The 24193-nt window shown below is 44.2% G+C and overlaps 1 protein-coding gene across 5 annotated transcripts in view; it reads right to left on the minus strand.

Annotated features, from left to right (window-relative positions):
* The window catches only part of CTPS2 (CTP synthase 2), a 199076-nt gene that overhangs the window by 156110 nt on the left and 18773 nt on the right, over positions 1-24193 (minus strand). For all 5 annotated transcript variants that reach the window (XM_075594130.1, XM_075594129.1, XM_075594132.1 and 2 more), the window contains 4 exons: positions 9585-9701; positions 4706-4789; positions 3318-3398; positions 890-1041 (listed from right to left, as the gene is read on the minus strand). In XM_075594130.1, coding sequence (XP_075450245.1) covers positions 890-1041; positions 3318-3398; positions 4706-4789; positions 9585-9701 — 434 coding nt within the window. The remainder of the gene's footprint in view (positions 1-889; positions 1042-3317; positions 3399-4705; positions 4790-9584; positions 9702-24193) is intronic.

The following is a 24193-nucleotide window of genomic DNA, read 5'->3' on the forward strand; positions in this document are numbered from 1 at the left end:
CTGGGATACAATGCTTGATCATACAGAATCCAGTTGCCCCACAATAAACATTGAAAAATGAATAAGCATGCAGTGTTGCCAGCCACAGATTTAACAGTATTCCTACAAGAATAGAAAATAATGTCACTATTTTTGTTTAATTATCTACAATACTGTAGTAATCTCAACTTATGCCTCATAAATTAAAACACCTGTTCCCAAGACCCTAGGAATCTAACATTCATCCCCCTTCCTTCACTCCCCCCCCCGAACCTAAAGATAGTGGATGGTTTGTATGATATACTGTAGGACAGAGGTGTGCAAACTTATTTTCATGCGCCCCCGTCTCCTCTCCCCTCCGGCTCGCGCCCCCTCTCCCCGCACGGCCCCGGCGTCAAATTATGTCGCGGGGTCGTGTGCCGTCACATGACCCCGCGGCGTATTTTGATGCCGGTTGCCATGGAGACGTGTCGTTGTAACGAAGGTAAGTAAACTAGTTACAGAGGCCTCACGCGATCCCCGGAATTTATTTGAAATGCCTTCGGGGGGGAACGCGCGGGGCCTCTAACACCCGCGCCCGCCCCAGACAATCTAGCACCCACCCACTTTGCACACCGCTGATTTATAGGAAATACACAGTTTAAAGGAAATGTGTTAGTAATACTTAAAATGTCACTTTGTGCCTGTAGTAAATGAGCCTTCCTGAGCTGGAGTAAAAGTCAATTGATTATGAAACTGTATCTAAAACTTGGCAAATATGTTTCTTAGATTTAACATACATGCAGGTGACATAAGAAATAATTGAATGGTAATGCAGTCTGTACGACACAAACACTGTGTTACAAATTACTTTTTGACCTGTATGCATTTTGGAAAACAAGAGGACATTGTCCCAAATATACTGTAGTACCTGTCAGCCATCCTTTTCCATTTCAAAAGCTGCTCACTTGGCTGATCATCTATAGGAAGGTTCAGCCTGTGCTTAAAATACTTGATTATTCCTTGTTCTTCTAACAGAATGGGCACTCGGTAAGTTGAAGAAACATCATGAACAAAAATAACCTGTGTAAGAAATAAGCCATTCAGCTACAGTATTAATATTAAACCAGTACAGTACTGTACATGAGGAAACAAGTTATGTGCCGATTCTAGTAGAGGAGACCGTGCTTGTAAAAACAATGTTTCCATTCCACAGCCCTCCTTCAAATTCATACACATAGCAGATATATGGACACATAGCAGACATATGGACATATACAGATGCAGCCACTAGTATGAGAACTCTTGCCTGGGAAATTCTGGGGCAGTCTCACAGTAAATGCCTCAACATTGCTGCAAGATTGCCTCAACATTTCCCAATCAGTTTGAATGGCACTGCAGGGACCCCCCGCTGTGTTAATCCGATGGGCCATTAAGAATCTCACAGAAATGTTGAGGCAATGTTGAGGCATTTACTGTGAGACTGCCCCAGAATCTCCCAGAATTTCATTGGTAAGTGTTCTAATACTGGTGGCTGCATCTGTAGCAGACACCTTTGACCTGGGGAAAATGAAGCAGCCCAGCTGCCCGACTTTAGTGAAAAGCCTGACGATTCATCACCCAGTTTTGGTCGATTATATTCACTGGTGTTACCCACTTTTGTAAAATATAGAGCCATGGTGGGAGAAGCACACCTGTAACATCGTATGGTGTGCGGCAGCGACACTCAAATATAGCAATATGATGGATGGAGAGTGGTCACAAAAAGGTGGGGATCCAAATGTGCAAAGCGATGGATGTAGCTCTCTCTGGTTATTTTATAGACGGGATGGAATAAAACCTCGTTTTATAGTCATTAAGGCCACATTTCCATTTGTATTTGTGCTAATAATTTCATTTGTGTTGGAACACACAATCCTGCCTTATTTAAAAGGTGCCATTAGTCTGCTTAATGAGCATTTCCACTGAATACCACAATAAGCTAATGGCAGAAATATATTAAATTCATTTAATATAAGTGATTGATAACTAAAAAAAGACGGACACATTTTGAAATAAGGTTCAGAGAACGATTTCATGGATTGCATAAAGTCACATTTTATTGCACTGTATTAAAGTCGAAATTAAAAAGTCAATCTCAGCCGTGGCATTACTTTAGTGATGAATTACACCCAGTTTATTGACTATTAAACATGCTCTACTCATTTTATTTACTACTTAACATGTTTTACTTCTTTAAAACATACTACTGGATACTAAAAGGAGCAAAAACAAAAAGTTGTAATTAAAAAATGAAATCAGTAGAATGTTTGCATGACTTGTTTTTTTTTTTTTTGCCCCCTTTAGGTATAAAGGCTGCTGATCTCCCCCATATTATATAGTGCAATTGATTTCAATAAGAACTAGATAGGCTGTTGTCATAAATGTAGTAGAACGTCTATATATGTAATAAACAAAATATACTTTGGCCCAAATGTACTAAATTGTGCTAAGCCTGAAGGCACCTTCCTATAAGGTTCATAAGGTTTAAGAACGATTAGTATTCATGGCTCATTGTGTCCTTGCTATAACTAAACTACTGATAAAATAGGTATGTAGAAACCAAGCCATGTAAATCCTCAAGTCTATTTGTACCACAATAGTTATGTTTTCCATGATTATAATCCTGGGATAGGGGAACTTAAATATTAAAAAAAAAAAAAAAAAGCACAACTCCTTGAGTGCTGCATGATGTATTTTTACTATTGGATATGTTTGTCATTGTTACCAGCTTCTTTACAAATATTATGCTTGAAATCCAGGCGCTTTAAGGGTGGGGAACAATTATATATAGATTTTGTAAGTGTGACATTGGATAATGGATTTATACAGGTTCATATTCACTTAACTTTGTTCAATTTCGTTAAAAACAAAAACAATTTTAGCATTTGGATTGAAATGTTTGTAATATGTGTATATAAGGAGAATTCAAATCTACAGATTATGCCGGGAGAAAAAAAAAATCACATTTTGATTCGTCTAAGTTTCTTTTCAGAATATAACTGTTATTGTAGTGTGAACATTGCCAGCACCAAAGCTTTTCTTCAGCACTCCCGCTGCACGTTTTCCCTTGTCATAAACAGATTTCCTTGTCATAAATAGATTTCCCGTATATATGGTTTTATTTGGGGTCACAAGTACCTGCACAAGTAGCATGGCAATTCAGATGTTTGACTAAAACAAATTAATTCGGGGATTAGATCAAAATACAAAATAATAAATCAAGTAAAGAAATCTCAGCGGAGAAGAGGTTAAGTCAAGTTTCCATCAGATGTATAGCAATGCTCACAACCCAAACAAATGCTATTTAAAGGACTAACCTGTTCTGGTTCCACGTGACAAAACATAGAAATCTTCTGTTTTACAGCCATCTCAATTGGTTTGGTACTTCTGCATGCAATCTGTGAACGAGTTCATCATTATCAACAACACTTTGCAGATAAGACAAACCAAACGCTTCTTTGCATTTACATGTATTATTTCTTCACCACAGACGAGGAATAGTATATTACATTGTGTATACAATGTTAGTGTGCTATATATTTTTCACATATTCGACCGTTAAACATTTCTCATACATCTGCAAAAGGGACGTAAGGGAGACATTTCAGCACTGCCACAGGAACATGACTGAGGCTTACTTCTTATCTCTGCCTTAGGAACAGTTTTATCACCTACCCCCATCTCCCATCCATTTTACCCTTGTCACAGAGACAGTAGTACTGATATTTCTTGGCTCTGCATTCAGACATCCGAGACACCTGTTCCTCGCAATCTTTTTGTACGAATTAGAAACCATGAAAACATGGAAATTTAGAGCGGAGGCTTGATACATTAACCGGTCATCAAGCCAATAACAATACACAATTTAAAAAAACAACCAAATCTATCAATTATTTTTCTTTTAGCTCAAAAATTTTATACATACAAGTCTATAGCACTTTCATCTGCTGTATTATAGCGTGCTCAGTAACGCTTGAGATAAGTACAACATCAGAAACCCTAATGAAAGATAGCTGTCTCGTCCTTGTGAACTCATTAGTTGGTTACCAATTCTGTCTTGTGAAAGTGGCAGTGGTTACAATCAGGATGCAATAATGATGGTGGGCATTAAGTACACAAAACCATCCACTGTACAAAGTGCAGCAAAGATAGAACACCTACAGTATAAGTGCATTTGCATTTCTTACACAAGTCCCAAGTCCACAAGTCCCAAGCCTGCTTCATTCACCCCATTGACCTGTGTCGTAGAGTGGGGTTAAACTGCAGACAAGGATTATGGGTGACATTCACATAAGCACGCTGAGCATATGACTTTACAGCATTCTATCTTGTGTAAACATGCATCCCCTTTGGCTTTCACTTGCTGTATAACACATCTGGAACAGCAAAGCCTGGGATAAAGAAGTACCGAAGCAGAAACCCAACTTAAAGATGACTGCTTCATGCTTTTGGGCTTTTTGAAATCAAATTACCTATTACTAGAGCACGGTAGATTTTTTTGGTGGTTTCCAAAATCTCCCACTTTTAATTTCCCAATAAATCATCCTGCTGCTTTATGCAATCGGGTGCAAGGTTCACAGTAAAAAAAAAAAAATATATATATATATATATATATATATATATAATAAACAAATCTGTGTTTATTTGTGGTTATTACAAAATGTTTGTTTTTTTCATATGTAAATTCAGGAATCTGTAAACTTACCAAGTCAGGAGACAAGCCAAGTCCTCTCAGTGCACGAACGCTATTCTGTGTTGGTTTCGTTTTCTGTTCTCCTGTTGCAGTCGGCTAAACAAATGTACATGCAAGTTTTAAATGAGAATTGTTAATGAGAAGAGATTTTGCATTGATGTAGCAGATGCGGCTTTCGCAGAGTAGGAATTGCCTTGGGGCGGTAAGGTTCGAGGCCATTCAAACCTTCATTAATTGGAATTGGAAATGTTGTAATAAGCTAGTGCCATTTGAGATTTGTGCTGCCTCCGTATTAAACAACTTTCTCCTCTTCTCTTTTATCCACTCTGTCGCCCAGTCTCCAATATCTATCCTCCACTTACAGTCTATCTGCTACCCAGCAACTACAGTAACTGAATACAAAACTGATGTCATTTGCCAAAACCTTTCATCATATCAGGGCAAACCCATCCACACCCACAAAATATCCTCCCTGCCCCCTAAATCTACTTAAGCCTGTCAAACCTCCACTGCTCCCAATCTATAAGATACTGCTTTGTCCTTGTGTCTTTGCAGTACTTCCACTGTAATTCCTAACTCAACACATCTTTTCACCCTCTTTCTTTGCACACTGATGAATTGCACTAATAAGAATCTACTTGAAATAACATTGTGCATAAAGCCGCCAATCATACATTTTTTCCATACTGCCCAGACTCCCTCCCACCTACATTATCCTCCTCCTTCCCCCTCATTTTCATTCTAAAATACATTCCTCAACACAGGTAGCCATTGGCATTTTCTGCGCAGAATCCTCAGAATATTATCCCATCCGTAACACATTCAAAGGAACTCTTAACATACATTTCTCCATGGAAGCGTATCCAGCTCACTACTGATATCCTTGTACTGCACTTCCTCCTTCTCCTGCTATCAGCTTCACAACACCTAACATGCAATCCCAATAGAAAAGAACTGCACCCAACCACTCTCAGCAAGTACCCGTGGTATTGTAGCTCAACTGCAACAGCCTGTTTCAGTCACTATGTATTGCGCTTGCAAACTTCCTCAGGTCCCTTGTAGCTTACGATGACTGGCCTTCCTACTTACTGTATCAGTAGCTACAGATGTAGCGGCCGTTATTCGAACAAATCAAGGAGCCGTTTTCGTGTGCGCTGCTGTACTCCACGCGGTATTAACGCCGCCAATCGCCCCAGACACACGTGTTTATCACGGTTGCTTTGTTTGAATTTCATGGATTGTGTGCAATTAAATGCAATGAAATGAATGAATTGTAATGTGTACAGTACTGTGCTACTGTGCTACTGTGTCAATTTCAGGTATTTAAAAACCAGAACTCTAAAATGCCATTTTCTGTACTCGCCTGCACTTGCCTCTTAAGGCGGTACGGTTGGAAGAAATCCCGCGCCATGACATGGGTATTCCGAGGTATACCCCGCGTGAAGTGTTTCAATAAAGGCCGCTGCATCTGTATGTACTAGTTAATATTTGTGTATGTTATATTTACATCACTGGGTTTTCAACACCTCTGCCCTACTGTACTCCCATGTGATAATATTATTAGCATTATTATTTAGAACAAAAAATATTTATTATATACAGTGATTTATGTATGGCCAATAGATTTGTTCATTATATCAAATACTAGCTTAAGTGTAAGCCTGAATCACCACAAAGCCTTTTCTTGTTTATTATGTACAGTATGGAACAGAAATATTGTGCTTTTCAACATTTCTCTGTCAGTATTTCAAAATAGAACAAGCAGCTTTTATAAGAAAGTACCGGCACTCCACAGGTCTTCCAAAAAATATATAACAAACTTTATTCGGTGGTTCGACATTTCGGTTTCAAACTCAGACCATTTGCCCGAGCACCCGAGGCATTTCCTTGTTGCGTCCGATCATGTGAGTGCACCTAACTCCCTCAGATTCTGTTAGTATTTCAGCGTGAGTTTCTCATTTTTAGGCTGAAGCTGGCATTTCTTAAGTCATACAGTTGGTCATTGAATTCTGTCTTTATAAAATATATATTTAAAAGACTGCATAAGCCATGACGAGCATTTAATATCAGTGCAGATAGAGAAAAGGTTACACACCAAGATGACTCTAAAGCCGAAGTCCATCCTATGCCAAGTCACTTTGTGCATGCTTGTATTTTTCTATTATGGGAACAGCGCATCTTGGGTACTATGAAAATAAATGACATTTCCCTGCAGGAAAGGGCTGCGGAAGTCTGCTCTGCCTTTCCTGGGGATTTCATTTGGGTCTCTTTATCAACATATCGCTCTAAAAGGCAGAATACTTAACTGAGCATAAGGCATCCTCCCTCCCAATAACCAAGTGACGCAAGGGGAGAAACTAATTCGTGAGGTGCACCAGTAAAGCACTTGACATTGCCACTTTTATTCAGCTTAGTATGAAGGATGAGTCATTAAATCTGCACTAGGCGATTTCATTGTTCCTTCCTCTCCACTGGCCGCGCAGGCGCTTTTAAAAAGCTGCTGCTGCTTTTAAAAGACTTCTGTTTCTTTTCCTGTTCTGCTAAAGCTGAACATCTCTACAGTACTTAATGGAAACCCTGCGTGGGTAGTTTTCTTTCAGGTAAGAGACAAAACCCATACATTACATTAATTCACATTAAGGTTGAGTCCCCAGTCTTCACTGTGGCACGCGTGCCCGGCGGGGGGGGAGGGGAGGGGGGGGGGGGGGGGCGGCGCGTGCACAGCGCTGCACCGCGATAGGCGGTCTGAGGGGAGAGGGAAGGTTTGCGACGGGAGGGGGCGTGGCTGTGGGTTTGCGGGGGCGTGGCCATGACGTCCCACGGCTGGTTCGCCCTTATTGGCTGAACCGCCGGCGGGGGCGTGGCCACGCCTCTGTCGCGGATGCTAATTTCAAATTCCCCTGCCTCCCTGAAAACCTGTCGCGCACCGCTGGGGAAAAGTGCGCGACAAGGTAGGGACTGGGACCGGCCGGACTGGGGGGGCGGGGCTTGATAGCACAGCGCACGCCGAGCCGTGCACTGTTGAAGTGACTGGGGCCGCCCCCTTAAGCCTCTGCATGCTGGAGAATAGATCAGTTCCATTTAAATACATGAGACTTAAATATTCTCCCCTTCCATTCCTTGCAAAGAAGAAGTTGTTTAGAAAGACAAACTTTTACAATATTAAGAACAGATGAGCTACTTTATTCCCTATACACACTAAATCAATAGGCAGCAACACTATTAAGGAGCCTTTTTTTTTTTTAATATATATATATTTCAAAAATAACAACAAAAATAAGGTTCAGGTAGAAAGCATAAAAAGGGATAAAAGTAACAGAAATGTGTTTTTTTCAAGACCATAAATAATGTACTCTTTGGCCACATCAACATGTTGCTTTGCAATGTGCTGTGGTTATAAAGGGATTCAATTACCCATCTGCATATTAGGCTACAGCAGGGATGGCCAACCTGTGGCCCGCAACGCTAATTGGAATGGCCCTCGAGTGGAAAAATAATCGACTGAAAAATCGATTAAGGAACAATACGAAATCATGACAATAAAAAACATGGCAGGGGAAACATGAATATTAACATCAATTTTGAATTTTAATAACTTCTTTAACAATTAAAAACATAAAATAAATCAATTCAATTGAAATAATTAAATTTAAGTTATTCTCATAGTTGTTTTTGTGGGCAGACGGTGATCTGTACTGACACACGCTCATGTGGGCGCCGTCTGCTTCTGTTATCCACCTCGAAAATCAATCCTAATATTGATAAACTGATGTGCAAGTTCAGAAATCACATGGAGAGATTTTACATTCAGATTCTTCTTTTTTTTTAATTAAGATTTCCTGTTTCTTCTTCTATATCTATATCTATAATATATATATATATATATATATATATATATATATATATATATATATATCCAATGGAAATATTACTGTGTGCTTATTTGCATGTCTTAGACATGTCTGCAACCCCGCCTTTCATCATTATCAAATTTGAAAATTATTCATACTGTATTATGTCTTTGTTGGGGGTATATATACTGGGCTTATACTCAGTTGTTTCATGCCTAGTCACTTGAGAAAGACCTATTTAGGTCGAAACGTTGTGTGGCGCAATAAATTAGTTTGATACAAAATCCGTAGAGCGTTGGATTCCCTTTTTTCTGAGTTTCACCATTATCACCCAGCACACAGTGCTTCCACTGCAGCAAGGGATTCTGGGAAATGACATGCAAATGAGCAACTTTATGCTTCAAAACCATATAACATAGTCCCCTATAAGCTTAAGCTTGCTGCATTTCACAGCTTTTGAGCACAGCCTGGGTTAAGCTGCATAGCCAGTAAACCCACCCACGACAGCTGTTTTGACCTTAATGGGTCTCATCAGTGTGAGGTTGGTTATACTGGCTATGCAAAATGAAGCATGGGATAGGTTTCCCCACACTTACAGTAGTCAAGTTATGGTGGGTTAAAAAAACACACATACATACATACATATATATATACAAGGATAATACAAAAATGAATATACATACATGTGTGTATGTATATTCATTTTTGTATTATCCTTGTTTACTTTTCGTGTTATTTCGTTTAGATTGAGCTATTAATTTAAAATAGATGTCAGCGGGCCGCCTAAAAATGTGTGCTCATTTATTGGCACGTCTGAAGAAAAGCATGGTTACCCCTGGGCTACAGTGATTCTTACCTAACTGTGGCATTAGGCCGACATGTATGTTACAGTGATTATTACTTACCTGTGGCATTAGGCTGACATGTATGTTACAGTGATTCTTACCTTCATGTGGCACTAGGCTGACATGTATGTTACAGTGATTCTTACCTACCTGTGGTACTAGGCTGACATGTATGTTACAGTGATTCTTACCTACCTGTGGCACTAGGCTGACATGTATGTTGCAGAAATTCTCTCTTTTTGCTTTGAACTGGAACTGCCTGAAAGATTCGATAAAAGCCATTCCTTCAATGTCTCCGATGGTGCCGCCTAACTGGAACATAAACACACACACACAAAGAAACATGTAAACTACCGTATTCACCAATGCAATTTACACGGGCAATGTTACAGAGCTAATAGTGATTTCAAAACAAACACAATTATACAGGAATATTGACCGGAATGTATTTGTTACATTTATCCTCCAACCAATGATCAATAGAAGGTGCTGAGCTTCTAGCTGTGGCCCTTAGAAGAGCAAAGTAGCTTTTATTAAAAGTGCTTTATTTGTAGTAATGACCTGCATGTCAGCATCCTTCAATAAACAGTGTTGTATGAAGAAAAAGATAAGACATGGGTGTAAGTCTCAAAACAGTGTATTATTTAGTACAAAATGACATCAACATACTATTTTGATACTTACCCCTGGTGCGCTTGTCTTATTGGTTTATTCATTGGAGACCCTAACGCAAGACACCTGGGCTTGCGGAACACCCTATCTGGACTGAGCTGCAAGGGGGTAATCGCCCTTAGGAAGTGAACACATTGATTGCGTAAGAGAACTACACGCTATTTCAATGTTTTCCAACAGAGAAGCCTTGGGTTCCCCTGAGCACCCCTAAAGGGTTCCCTGCAATGTTCAGGTCATTTGAAAATTGTACAGAACAAAAGACAAAAAGCCCCAGTACTACATCCAACAAGACAAACTACATACCGTATTGGCCCGAATATAGTACGGCCTCACACATAATAGGACCCTAAAGTTTTGAAGGTGTTCTACATGAAAAATAAAAGGTGTTAGGCTGCGCTTAAAAGTAATGTAGGATGTATTTGAAAATTGAACCAAATACAGAAAAATTTGCAATGTATCTGATCTCAGACACGCTATTAGAGGGTTGGGGTTCCTTGCAATGTATCTGATCTCAGGCCCGCTATTAGAGAGGGTTTTGGTTCCTTACAATGCATCTGATCTCAGGCCCGCTATTAGAGAGGGTTTTGGTTCCTTACAATGCATCTGAACTCAGACACACTATTAGAGAGGGTTGGGGTTCCTTACAATGTATCTGATCTCAGACACACTATTAGAGAGGGTTGGGGTTCCTTACAATGCATCTGATCTCAGGCCCGCTATTAGAGAGGGTTTTGGTTCCTTACAATGCATCTGATCTCAGACACACTATTAGAGAGGGTTGGGGTTCCTTACAATGTATCTGATCTCAGACACACTATTAGAGAGGGTTGGGGTTCCTTACAATGTATCTGATCTCAGATACATCATTGGAGAGGGTTGTGGATCCTTACAATACATCTGATCTCAAACACGCTATTAGAGAGGGTTGGGGTTTCGCAGAATTTCACAATATAATTACATAGTTATATAGTAGATGAGGTTGAAAAAAGACATAAGTCCAACAACTTCAACCTATGCTAAATTTAGACCAAACCCCAAAAAAGGATTGAAAACCAATGTGCTATTGCATAGTGTTACAGTATATATGTCAGCCATTTAACTACAAGTTGCAAACAGAGAAGCATGAAAAGGAAAAGATGAAACAGACTTAGGTTTGCATTTAGGTAGTAAAAGGACAGCACCGTCAGGCCATGGCAAGATTATTTAAAACACATGATACTCAGTGACGGATTTAAAATGTTGCCGCCCATAGGCACTTACCTTGTGCTACCTTCTCCTGCAGCGTCGCGGCATCAAGTGACGTATCAACATCACGTGAAGACGTGTTTCCATGACAACGCGTCGGCATGTAACATCGCAGCGTCATTTGATGCCGCGATGCTGCAGAAGAAGGATGGCGTGAAGAAGAAGGTAAGAGACCTTTACAGAGGCCGCACGCTCTCCTCCGGCAACCAGGCCTAATGGAATATCCGCCACTGATGATACCGGCATAATATTACCAAGTATACTGTACAAATAAATATGAGCAAATGGTAACTGAGAGAATCTATAAACTAAGTAGTAACAAAGGAGGGAGAGGGAGTAGGTGTTATAATTCCTTTTATTGGACCAACAAGTTGTTGAAATGTTACAAGCTATCGAACCTCTCAGGGTCTTTCTTTGGGTATAGCAGAAATGCAGAAACACAATATTACAGTATATACAGTGTATGTAAGAGGGAGATGTGGTTACAATGGATGCACACAGGAAGTGTGTAATAAGATGAGGAAGAAGAAGTTGACAGCTGTGAAAATTAACAGTAGAGACATACTGTAGAATGCTAATCTCTTTTGAATTGCAATGGCTACATAGACATTAAGGAGACGTGAGGGAGAGTGTGTGGGACAAAACCGTGCCTGTGAAACAATATCTATCAAATAAAAACCACTATAACTATTTTATGTCTGGTGTGTAACCAGATATCCCTCTTACACACACAGTATCTAATATTGTGTTTCTGTATTTCTGCCATTCCCGATGAAGGACCCTGAGAGGTTGGAAAGCTTGTAACATATCCACTACTTGTTGGTCCAATAAAAAGGTATCATACCACCTACTCCCTCTCCCTCCTTTGTCACTACATGAAAGAAAGGATCAACACCCATCCATCTATGCTTTCTATACACCAACTAAATGTATCTTATATTGAAACAAATTTGTAATACAACTATGTTCACAGGATGGATAAGGACACTCAAAAACATTACAGTCGAAAAATAGATTATACCAGTTTACCTCTCCCCTCTTCCCACAGCCAATTGGCTCAATCAGGTAATTCAATTCAGTTCTGCATACACTGTAGCTACAAAAAACAACTAATCAGACCTCTTTCAATAGCAGCACATTTCGCCATTAAGATCGGCTAAACAGTGTAATCTCCTGATAAGCTCTGATGTATAAAAACATGAGTCCAACTCAAATTACAGCAAGCACTTAAACTATAAAAGTACTCATATGCTGAAAAATACAACGTTGCTGATTAACCTACCATTCTACTACAGTATACAGTATGTAAAATGTCACATCCCACATTACACAAAAGATTACTAACAAGTGAAAATTGGAATTCATAGTTGGAGTGACTGTGCGTAGCATCTCCCTCTTAAACACAGCAGCAGAAAAGCCATGCAAATAGGTTTGCTTCCTTTGGGGAGTTAACATTGTAATACTGTTTCTTACAGATGCATAATTCAGGGTTATGAACCAAAAACAGACTATACTCCATGGTATTGCAGTCAACTGTAGCAGAATACAATATGCAAACTTATTCAGAAGAAGAAGCATAACAAGATTTATTAAATTAGGGAGAAAAGGTTATAGAGAGGAAAAAAAGAACGAGTAAGAAAAATATAGTGTGTTATATTTGCTATTACTACATTAAAAAAGGCAATTATTAGCAAACTCAGGAAAGCTGAACTATGTGTCCCAGTGGGAACATGATCTGGGGAAAACCCTAGAAGAAGGGGAGTGGACGGAGATATTCACGGCAGCAGCTACAAGCTCAATCTGTACGACGTTAAGGGAGAACGCGTATAAAGCATTAATCAGGTGGTACAGTACCTCACCCCGTTGAAATTATTTACATTTATACCAGGTTACTCCCCATTGTGTCCATAGCAATGTGGAGGTGAAGCAGATGTCTTACATATGCTGTGGTCTTGCCCTTGGGTGCTGCCCTTATGGGAGCAAATTAGAGATTGGTTACAGAGGATTTTGGGCCTCACAATTCCATTGGACCCCTGGCTGTTCCTCCTGAACAGCCCGGTGGAGGGGCCTTCCAGAATAGAGTAAATTAGTGGCGCTTTGCGCAACAGCGACAAGGTGCTAGATCGCAGCACTTTGGAAACAGACAGAAATCCCAACTATTTCTTCAATCAGAAACAGAATTTGGTTTATATGCCAGGTGGAAAAATTAACATGTTTGGTTAAATTACACTGGTGCTAAATTTCTAAAAGTCTGGATCATGTCGCTAGCACAAACAGTCACTCCAGGAGTGGACGGTACTACAATCCTGCTGTGATAGTTCCCAAAACACGTTTGCTGCTGACTTAATGGGGATTGAAAATTGAAAGGTGGGTCCTACTGTATGACGCGAGGTAGGGGATAGATGAGTGGGCCATGCGGGAGACTCAGCCTAGAGATTCGGAAGAGAAGATCGGAACAGAAGACGAAAAGGGAGAAGGACGAGAGGAGGACGGACATCCCCCCCACCCCCCTGCTGATTTAGGTTCCAATTTTTCTTTTTCTTATACGTATTCATTTTTGTATAACATTTGCGGTTTAAATTAATGCAAAGTTATGTCATGGTGTATGCTGGTAAACGTCAAAAAAATTTGAGTTGTAAAAAAAAAAAAATCAAGAAAAGGCTATTGTGCCCTCTTGTGTCCTTTTCAAGGAATAACAGGCCAGAAGCAATTTTTCATGTAAGCGCTTCATTGCACAGAATGGCAATAAGCGTTTTATAGTGCAACATCATTAGATGCCACATTATCTGCAAAGATTATTATTTATCATATTACTAACAAGTCATTAACCACAGTCAGAGACAAGATAGTAATCTGAACACTGTATCCAAATACCATCTTCCTTACTGTAAAGTCGCTCATAACTCTGCAATGAAGCCGGAGGCTCGAAATACTGTCTGCTTTTTAGTGAATACCTCCACCTTTCTTCGTTCATTTCAACTCAGTAAGTACTTTACACGTCTTTTTGCCCGAGATATACTGCTATTGCACTTGAAAAAAAGAATTCAAATATTTAATAATGTTTATATTCCAGTAAAAAGTGTTGGAAATAACTGCTAATAGGGTGTTACAGTTTTCCCTCAAAAATGAAAAATATTGGTGGCTGGCAACATCTCCAACCCAAACCCTTATCCCTCTGGGGTTAAATCACAAATCATATGGGAATCTTGTTCCTATATAGTGTACACCAAAGCACTTCCTTAAACACAGGATCTTAAAAATAGTATTATATTTTGTGAAATGCATTAATCTGTGATATGTATTATCATTTAAAAGCTGAGCAGGGTTTATCATGTTTATCATAACTAACCATAACATTCTCTTGGCACAGTTTTTTCATTACTTAGAATTACATTTAGGGCATTGGTCATACCAATGGTGTGTGTGTGTGTGTGTGTGTGTGTGTGTGTGTGTGTGTGTGTGTGTGTGTGTGTGTGTGTGTGTGTGTGTGTGTGTGTGTGTGTGTGTGTGTGTGTGTGTGTGTGTGTGTGTGTGTGTGTATAAAACAGTGGTCGACAAATCCCCCAAAAATCTACTCGCCGAACAAAAAAATCTACTCGCCACCTAGAACCACACGTGTGCTGCATGGGCCAATAGGAGCTCGCCACGATGTTAAATCCACTCGCCCGGGGCGTGCAAATGTATAGGTTTGTCGAACACTGTGTGTATATATATATATATATATATATATATATATATATAGATAAATATCTATATATATATAAATATATATATATATATATACTAGCTGATATACCCGGCGTTGCCCGGGATTGAATGGTCCCGCTCCCCCTCTCTGTCCACTCACCCCCTATCTCTGCTCCCCATTGCCCTCTCTCTGTGGGTGGCTGAGTTAGTGACTGGGTGAGTTAGTGACTGGGCGGGTGAGTTAGTCAGTTAGTGATTGGGTGGGTGAGTTTGTGAGCGGGCGGGTGAGTGAGTTAGTGAGCGGGGTCTCAGCTAGTGACTGGGTGGGTGGGTGGCTGGGTGAGTGAGTTAGTGACTGGTTGGGTGAGTTAGTGACTGTGTGGGTGGGTGAGTTAGTGACTGGGTGGGTGAGTTAGTGACTGGGTGGGTGAGTGAGTTAGTGACTGGGTGAGTTAGTGAGTGGGTGAGTTAGTGACTGGATGGGTGAGTGAGTTAGTGACTGGGTGGGTGAGTGAGTTAGTGACTGGGTGGGTGAGTGAGTTAGTGACTGGGTGGGTGAGTGAGTTAGTGACTGGGTGTGTGGGTGAGTTAGTGACTGGGTGGGTGAGTGAGTTAGTGACTGGGTGGGTGAGTGAGTTAGTGACTGGGTGGGTGAGTGAGTTAGTGACTGGGTGGGTGAGTGAGTTAGTGACTGGGTGGGTGAGTGAGTTAGTGACTGGGTGGGTGAGTGAGTTAGTGACTGGGTGGGTGAGTGAGTTAGTGACTGGGTGTGTGGGTGAGTTAGTGACTGGATGGGTGAGTGAGTTAGTGACTGGATGGGTGAGTGAGTTAGTGACTGGGTGGGTGGGTGAGTTAGTGACTGGGTGGGTGAGTGAGTTAGTGACTGGGTGGGTGGGTGAGTTAGTGACTGGGTGGGTGAGTGAGTTAGTGACTGGGTGTGTGGGTGAGTTAGTGACTGGGTGGGTGAGTGAGTTAGTGACTGGGTGGGTGAGTGAGTTAGTGACTGGGTGTGTGAGTGAGTTAGTGACTGGGTGTGTGAGTGAGTTAGTGACTGGGTGGGTGAGTTAGTGATTGGATGGGTGAGTGAGTTAGTGACTGGATGGGTGAGTGAGTTAGTGACTGGGTGGGTGGGTGAGTTAGTGACTGGATGGGTGAGTGAGTTAGTGACTGGGTGGGTGGGTGAGTTAGTGACTGGGTGGGTGGGTGAGTTAGTGACTGGGTGAGTTGGTGACTGTGTGGGTGGGTGAGTTAGTGACTGGGTGGGTGAGTTAGTGACTGGGTGGGTGGGTGAGTTAGTGACTGGGTGGGTGAGTGAGTTAGTGACTGGGTGGGTGGGTGAGTTAGTGACTGGGTGGGTGAGTGAGTTAGTGACTGGGTGTGTGGGTGAGTTAGTGACTGGGTGGGTGAGTGAGTTAGTGACTGGGTGGGTGAGTGAGTTAGTGACTGGGTGTGTGAGTGAGTTAGTGACTGGGTGGGTGAGTTAGTGATTGGATGGGTGAGTGAGTTAGTGACTGGATGGGTGAGTGAGTTAGTGACTGGGTGGGTGGGTGAGTTAGTGACTGGATGGGTGAGTGAGTTAGTGACTGGGTGGGTGGGTGAGTTAGTGACTGGGTGGGTGGGTGAGTTAGTGACTGGGTGAGTTGGTGACTGTGTGGGTGGGTGAGTTAGTGACTGGGTGGGTGAGTTAGTGACTGGGTGGGTGGGTGAGTGAGTTAGTGACTGGGTGGGTGAGTTAGTGACTGGGTGGGTGGGTGAGTTAGTGACTGGGTGAGTTAGTGACTGGGTGGGTGGGTGAGTTAGTGACTGGGTGGGTTGGTGAGTGAGTTAGTGACTGGGTGGGTGGGTGATTGAGTTAGTGAGTGGGTGGGTGAGTTAGTGAGTGGGTGGGTGAGTTAGTGACTGGGTGGGTGAGTTAGTGACTGGGTGTGTGGGTGACTTATTGACTGTGGGTGGGTGTGTGGGTGAGTTAGTGACTGGGTGGGTGAGTGAGTTAGTGACTGGGTGGGTGGGTAAGTGAGTTAGTGACTGGGTGGTTGAGTTAGTGACTGGGTGGGTGGGTGAGTTAGTGACTGGGTGGGTGAGTGAGTTAGTGACTGGGTGGGTGGATAAGTTAGTGATTGGGTGGGTGAGTTAGTGACTGGGTGGGTGGGTGGTTGAGTTAGTGACTGGGTGGTTGAGTTAGTGACTGGGTGGGTGGGTGGTTGAGTTAGTGACTGGGTGGGTGGGTGAGTTAGTGACTGGGTGGGTGGGTGAGTTAGTGAGTGGGTGGGATGATTGAGTTAGTGACTGGGTGGGTGAGTTAGTGACTGTGTGGGTGGGTGAGTTAGTGACATGAGTTAGTGACTGGGTAGGTGGATGAGTTAGTGACTGGGTGGGTGAGTTAGTGACTGGGTGGGTGGGTGAGTTATTGACTGGGTGGGTGGGTAAGTTAGTGACTGGGTGGGTGGGTGAGTTAGTGACTGGGTGGGTGGGTGAGTTAGTGACTGGGTGGGTGAGTAAGTGAGTTAGTGACTGGGTGTGTTAGTGACTGGGTGGGTAGGTGAGGTAGTGACTGGGTGGGTGAGTTAGTGACTGGGTGAGTTATTGACTGGGTGAATGAGTGAGTTAGTGACTGGGTGAGTGAGTGTGTTAGTGACTGGGTGGGTGAGTTAGTGACTGGGTGGGTGAGTGAGTTAGTGACTGGGTGGGTGAGTTAGTGACTGGGTGAATGAGTGAGTTAGTGAGTGAGTTAGTGACTGGGTGGGTGAGTGAGTTAGTGGTTGAGTGAGTTAGTGACTGGGTGGGTGAGTTAGTGACTGGGTTGGTGACTGGGTGGGTGAGTAGTGAGTGAGTGGGTGGGTGAGTGACTGGGTGGGTGTTTGAGTTAGTGACTGGGTGGGTGAGTGCGTTAGTGAATGGGTGGTAGAGTTAGTGACTGGGTGGTAGAGTTAGTGACTGGGTGGTAGAGTTAGTGACTGGGTGGGAGTTAGTGACTGGGTGGGAGTTAGTGACTGGGTGGGTGGGTGAGTGAGGAGTGAGTGACTGGGTGACATTTCCCCCTCCCCCCCCCATACCGGAGGCGGCGGCGGCATGAAGCTAGAGGGCAGGCCGGCATCCCCCCCGCACCTCCCATACCTCACGTGGCAGCGGCATGCAAATAGTTAGCGTCCCGGCATCCCCCACACCTCAGGCGGCATGAAGATAGCGGTTAGGCATCCCCCCCACCTCACGTGGAGAGGAACCTTTGGGGAGGCGACAGGGAGGTACGGGGAGGGGGGGGGAGTGAGGACAGTCAGCCCCGCTGCGGCCGCCACTGCTCTGCTCCCCCGCCGGCATGTTTCAGGCGGGAGAGGGTGGTGCGGCTGTGGCGCCCCTGAGGTCTGTGTGGTGCAGGGAGCAGTGGCGGCGCCCAGTGGCAGGGAGGCAGCCACCGTGATCGGGGACAGCGCAACTCCGCGGCAGTGACCCCCCCCCCCTTCCTCTACTTCCGGCCGCCGCCATCTTAGGCACTTGGCGCCGCGAGGGAGGAAGGGGGTCCTTCAGGCCGCCGCCATCTTGGGCACTCGGCGCCGCGAGGCAGCCTGCCTGGCCACTGGCTGTTCCCCCGCCGGGGAGGGAGGTGAGTTGGAGCGCCGGGGTGGGGAGGGGGCATGTATATGTATTCTCGCACGGCCGCTGACACTGGGTGGGTTGGTGGGAGGGGGGGGGGCACCTCTTTATTTTACATAAGAGACACAGTGTATGTGTATATACATACTATCGTTTCCAAGTAACTTGGAGAAGAGGTCAGCCGCTCGTCCTCCCACTTCAAGTAGCAGTCCTGGGGCGGGTCGGCGGGTCGCAGCGCTTGCGTCCGCCCGTATTACTTTCAAGAGTGTTTTTGGGGGGGGGGGTGAAAGCGTGGGAAACACGGGGAGAGGAGGCGGTGCGCGCGGGTCACGATGACTTGGAGGCTGATGTTCGGGGAGGAAGAGGCGGAGCTGTGTGTGTGTGTGTGTGTGTCGTCACTCCGCCTCAGGCCAATGAGAGGTGCGGGGGCGGGCGGCCCAAGGGACCAATAAGATTTCCCCTAGGGACACAGGAAGATGCAGACAGGCATACAGTGCTTTCACTAATATAATATAGAAGGTGGTAACAAGTGTTAAAGAAAAAGTATAGTAGCACTCGTGCTGGTAGGTTATAACAGACTATGAAAACTTGAACTATGTACTTGGCTAAAGTGGGAAAGGTCTACATGCAGTTGAGGCCAGCATGGCAAGTAAGGTCTCAAACGCAAATATGAAATATTCAGTACAATGGAGATTAAATACCAGCTGTCATTCAAACCTAACTCTGGCTGCCAACAAATGCCGGACTCTCTGCAGCGTAGCAGTTCTGCAAGAACAGGAAGACCATCTTAAAAAGATTAATAGGGATATTGTTGGCCTTAATGACGTAAGAAGAAAGGGTGAAGGCCTCATTGAGCTCACCTATTATATTACAGAGGTACAGAAAATGGAAAAATCAGTGGAGTAGGCTTCATCATTAACAAGAAATGGAACAATAGCATGGAGTACTAAAGTTCAGATTTGTTGAATATGCAGAATGTGAAAACTTTTATAATCACAAATTTATTCTTCAAGAAGAATTCAAATAGAAAATGGACCAGGAATGGACCCAATGGTATCAATATTGAAAATTACTATATCCTGGCTAACAAGAAACACCTTCCTTAACCGTTTTGACTCGCTGCAAATTACATCTTACTATGAAGATGGAACATCAAGAACCTACAAAAAAGAACCAGCAGAGACAACAGCTGAAAAATAGCTTCAGCTTGCTTGAGAAACATGGGGATACTTTAACAAGCCCTTATGAAAAACTTATGGAGACTGTAGTTGAAAGTAAAGAAAAAACTGGCGGAAATGCTAACAAGAAACAGGATAAGAAAATATCACATGAGACAAAGCATCTGAATAGCAACGGACTAGGGTGGCAAACTTGGGACTAAGGTGGCATGTCCCTTGGCAGATTCAGATTTCCCACTTACCCGGCTTCAGAGACTGGCATCGCTCTGATTGGCTGAAAGGAAAGTTCCCACGCTGTGATTGGCTACAGTATTTTGTGCATGAACGCCAAAATAATATAAGAAACCCTAATCCAATCAAACGCCAGATTCTCGGCGCCTGAAATATTGGCGGGATTTTTGAAAGGACTAAAAAGTGCTCTTGCACGAATAGCAGAGCACTGGCTTCAGAAAAACCTACCCGGAAAATATTCTAAGTCCAGCTTTTCGCGGCCAAGTTCTCACAATTGAACATAGTGGTCGCGGTTGGGATTGTAAACCGATTTTAGTTCCAGGGCGTTTGGAGCCAAGTCCCGGTCAAGGAAAAACACTGTTTTAGAGTGCACAGCAGCTAGTAAAGTCCAGTTTTTTACCCCAGTTACCAAGTAAGTGTGTCTTTTCGACTGTATTTTTTGTATCATTGTGTGTATGCCTCTTTTAGTGAATAAACTACAATTTATTTCATTACCTGTTTTGCTCAATGAATGATCCTGGTATAAAAGGTGTACAATAAACCTGGTCTCCCATGACAAGGAGGACTGAAGACCACAGGAGCGGAGCGGCACAGGAGGAAGACAGCTGACGGCGGGAGAAGAGGAACATGTCAGCAGAGGAAAGGAGTTAAGACAGCGGCGGCAGGAGAAGACCATGTGAGCGGAGTAGAGCAGCACAGGAGAATGGCCGGGGAGGAGCGTGCTGCAATAGCGGCAGACACCTGATTTCCGGTGTCTGCCACTTTTACAGCTCGTTCCTCTCCGGCCGTTCTCCTGTGCCACTCTGCTCCGCTCACATGGTCTTCTCCTGTCGCCGCCCCACCGCCGTCTTGACTCCTTTTCTCTGCTGACATGGCCCTCTTCTCCCGCCACCAGCTGTCTTCCTCCTGTGCTGCTCCGCTACTGTGGTCTTCAGTCCTCCATTTCTGCTGCTTCCCCTGGTGGTAAGCCTGGTAAGTGATAAAGAAGGGGGGGCGCAGATGTCGGATAAAACAGAGTGTCGGTTAACCGAAAGTCGGATAACCGAGACTCTACTGTACATCTAATTAGCTGCACCTTGAACGCACTACATTAATATGAAAGGAGTGGGGGCAATGGACAAACAAAGGTTGTTTACCCCACACCCTTGGTATAACTAGTCTTTTGTTTGTATCCTATAACATCAAACACCCCTGTGTTTTGTAGTTAACATTTAGACCACAGGGGTAAACAGATGTACATTCCTTAGCAAAGAACAAACACTGGGTAACCTTTTGACCTGTCCACCAGTACATTACAGTACATGATGTATCAGGCATTAGTAGGGATGCTATCAGTAGGGATCAAATGAGATTAAGACACACACATTAGTTTGAGTATAACTTTCCTCGACCAATTAGAAACCTCCTACATGTTGGGAATTGTACAGAAACCCACATATAAGGAGAAGGGTGTCAGGAATCGGCGTTCTCCTCACTCCCCACACATAGTCTCTGTATGGAAGTACTTCTGGATTCTCTCAGTGTTTTCACAGGTTCTGACGCGGCTTGTACGACTACCCCCTCTGGCTCTCGATCTCGGCACTCCTTGGACAACGCTCACTCTGGTAACCCCTTGAACACGGCTTGGACTACAACCTATCTCCACTCTCCACTCTCTGACTTCGGCAAGGCATCATTCACTCTATCTCTACAACCGGTACCGGCAAGTATTGTCTACCTTACTACACCTGGCCTGGCAACGCTTCATACCACACTCCGGACACGCTCCCTTTGCTGCGGGTGCGTGTATTACCACTTCCCCCTTCAGCTCAGGGGATGGGTCTGGTCTGCGGGCAGCACCGGCGTAACATTATGTCGAGCTCACAAGACGCAGACCAGACCGAACTTCAACAGTTTCTCTCCAATCTGCTTCAGCAAAACCAGGCCATGGCGGATCAAATTGTGGCACTTACACGCCAGGTCGCAGTACTCTCAGACAGGGTACCGACCGCGACCCCGCCAGATGTAAGCCCCCACTCCGCAAGCGCAGTTAGCAGCTCAGATGTAAGGATTCCTCCCCCCAAGCCTTATGCAGGTGAACCGCAAGATTGTAGGGGTTTCCTAAACCAGTGTGAGGTGCAGTTTGAAATGGCCCCTGATCGCAAGCAGGTAGCCTACATTTATAACCTCCTCACTGGCAGCGCCCTGGCTTGGGCTTCCCCGGTTTGGGAGCGACGTTCTGACCTTACCCAAGATTACCCGGCATTTAAAGCCGAGTTTCAACAAGTATTCGATTCTCCTGCTCCTCGGGAGATGGCATCTGTTTCTCTCCTCCAGATCACTCAGGGACGGCGGATGGTGACACAGTATGCTGTGGAATTCCGGACTCTAGCAGCCGAGACTAACTGGGGACAAGAGGCTCTCGTCTCCGTGTTCTGGCAAGGCCTGGCAGATCCCATCAAGGATGAACTCTCTCGCCAATCCAGGCCGGATCAATTGGAGGTCCTCATTGATTTGGCTGTCCGAGTGGATCAACGTATCCAGGTACGCCGCTCAGAGCGTCAGCGCACTCGCGTCCATAACTTTCAAGTTCCGTTCTCCAGTACTCCCAGCAACACTCCTGCTCCCCCAAGTGCTACCATACCTCTTCGTCCTGCACTGGAGTTGCCAGAGCCAATGCAATTGGGGGTACAACGCATCCGCACACCGATACGGCAGTTCCGCCACGCCGGGGGATTGTGTTTCTACTGCTGATCCATGGAACATCTGGTTCGGGAGTGTCCACTGCGTCCGGGAAACGGGAACACCCAGTGAGTACAGAGGGGCTCTCTCTGGGTGTAATGTCTCCACGTCCCCTTTCTAAAGGTGAACTCTCTAAGAAACTTACATTTCCAGTCTCCCTTTCAGGCGATAAGTTCAAGACTTCTACCGCCGCTTTCATTGACTCAGGAGCTGGAGGAAACTTCGTGGATCTTGAATTCTCCAGGTTAAACCGCATACCACTCGTGAGAAAGAAGGTTCCCATCGCACTCGTCGGTATCGATGGACGTCCTCTTACCCCGGCCCACATCTCCTTAGAGACGGCTCCCTTGCTTCTGTCCTCACATCTGCACAAGGAGATCTTAGTTCTCGATGCCATTCACGCTCCTGGGATACCCATCACCCTTGGTCTTCCTTGGCTACAGCTTAACAATCCTCTCATTGACTGGACTTCCTCTGCTCCCATTTCCTGGAGGCCGAGGTCAGGCCAATACCTCTGTTCCCGAAGTTATTCTACCTTCCGTTTACCTTCAATTCCTGGACGTTTTCAATAAGGTACAGTCAGACCTCTTGCCGCCACACAGGACTTACGATTGTCCGATCGATCTAGTTCCAGGTTACTCCCTACCCAAGTCCAAGACCTACCCATTGTCGTTACCAGAATCTCACGCTATGGATGAATATATCCAGGAGAATCTCAAGAAAGGCTTTATTCGTCACTCCAATTCCCCAGCAGGGGCTGGGTTTTTCTTCGTCAAGAAAAAGGACGGGTCGTTGAGGCCTTGCATCGACTACAGGGGTTTAAACCACATCACTATTAAAAATCGTTACCCCCTTCCCCTTATTACCGAACTGTTCGATAAATTACAGGGGGCCAAGATTTTTTCCAAGTTGGATCAACGTGGTGCCTATAACCTGGTGCGCATCAGGAAGGGGGATGAATGGAAGACGGCCTTCAACACGCGTAGTGGACACTACGAATATCTGGTAATGCCTTTCGGCTTATGTAATGCTCCCGCTGTCTTCCAGGATTTCATCAACGACGTCTTTCGTAAGGTACTCAATATTTTTGTTATTGTATACTTGGATGATATCCTGATTTTTTCCAAAGATCTCCAGGACCATGTACGCCACACCTCCTAGGTCCTTTCCCGTCTCCGTGAACACCATTTGTATGCCAAACTGGAGAAGTGCACCTTTCATCAGACCTCTACTCCGTTCCTGGGGTATATCATTTCCGATGAGGGGTTTATGATGGACTCCGGTAAACTTCAAGCAGTCACTGAATGGCCAAGACCCAATTCACTCAAGGCCATACAACGTTTTTTAGGGTTCGCTAATTACTATCGTAAGTTTATACGGAGTTTTTCCACCATTGTGGCACCCCTCACTGCGCTCACCAAAAAAGGAGCTGATCCTTCTGCTTGGTCATCCGAGGACATCTCCGCCTTCGAGACACTCAAG

Source organism: Ascaphus truei, chromosome 3, assembly GCF_040206685.1.
Source record: "Ascaphus truei isolate aAscTru1 chromosome 3, aAscTru1.hap1, whole genome shotgun sequence".
Lineage (NCBI taxonomy): Eukaryota > Metazoa > Chordata > Amphibia > Anura > Ascaphidae > Ascaphus > Ascaphus truei.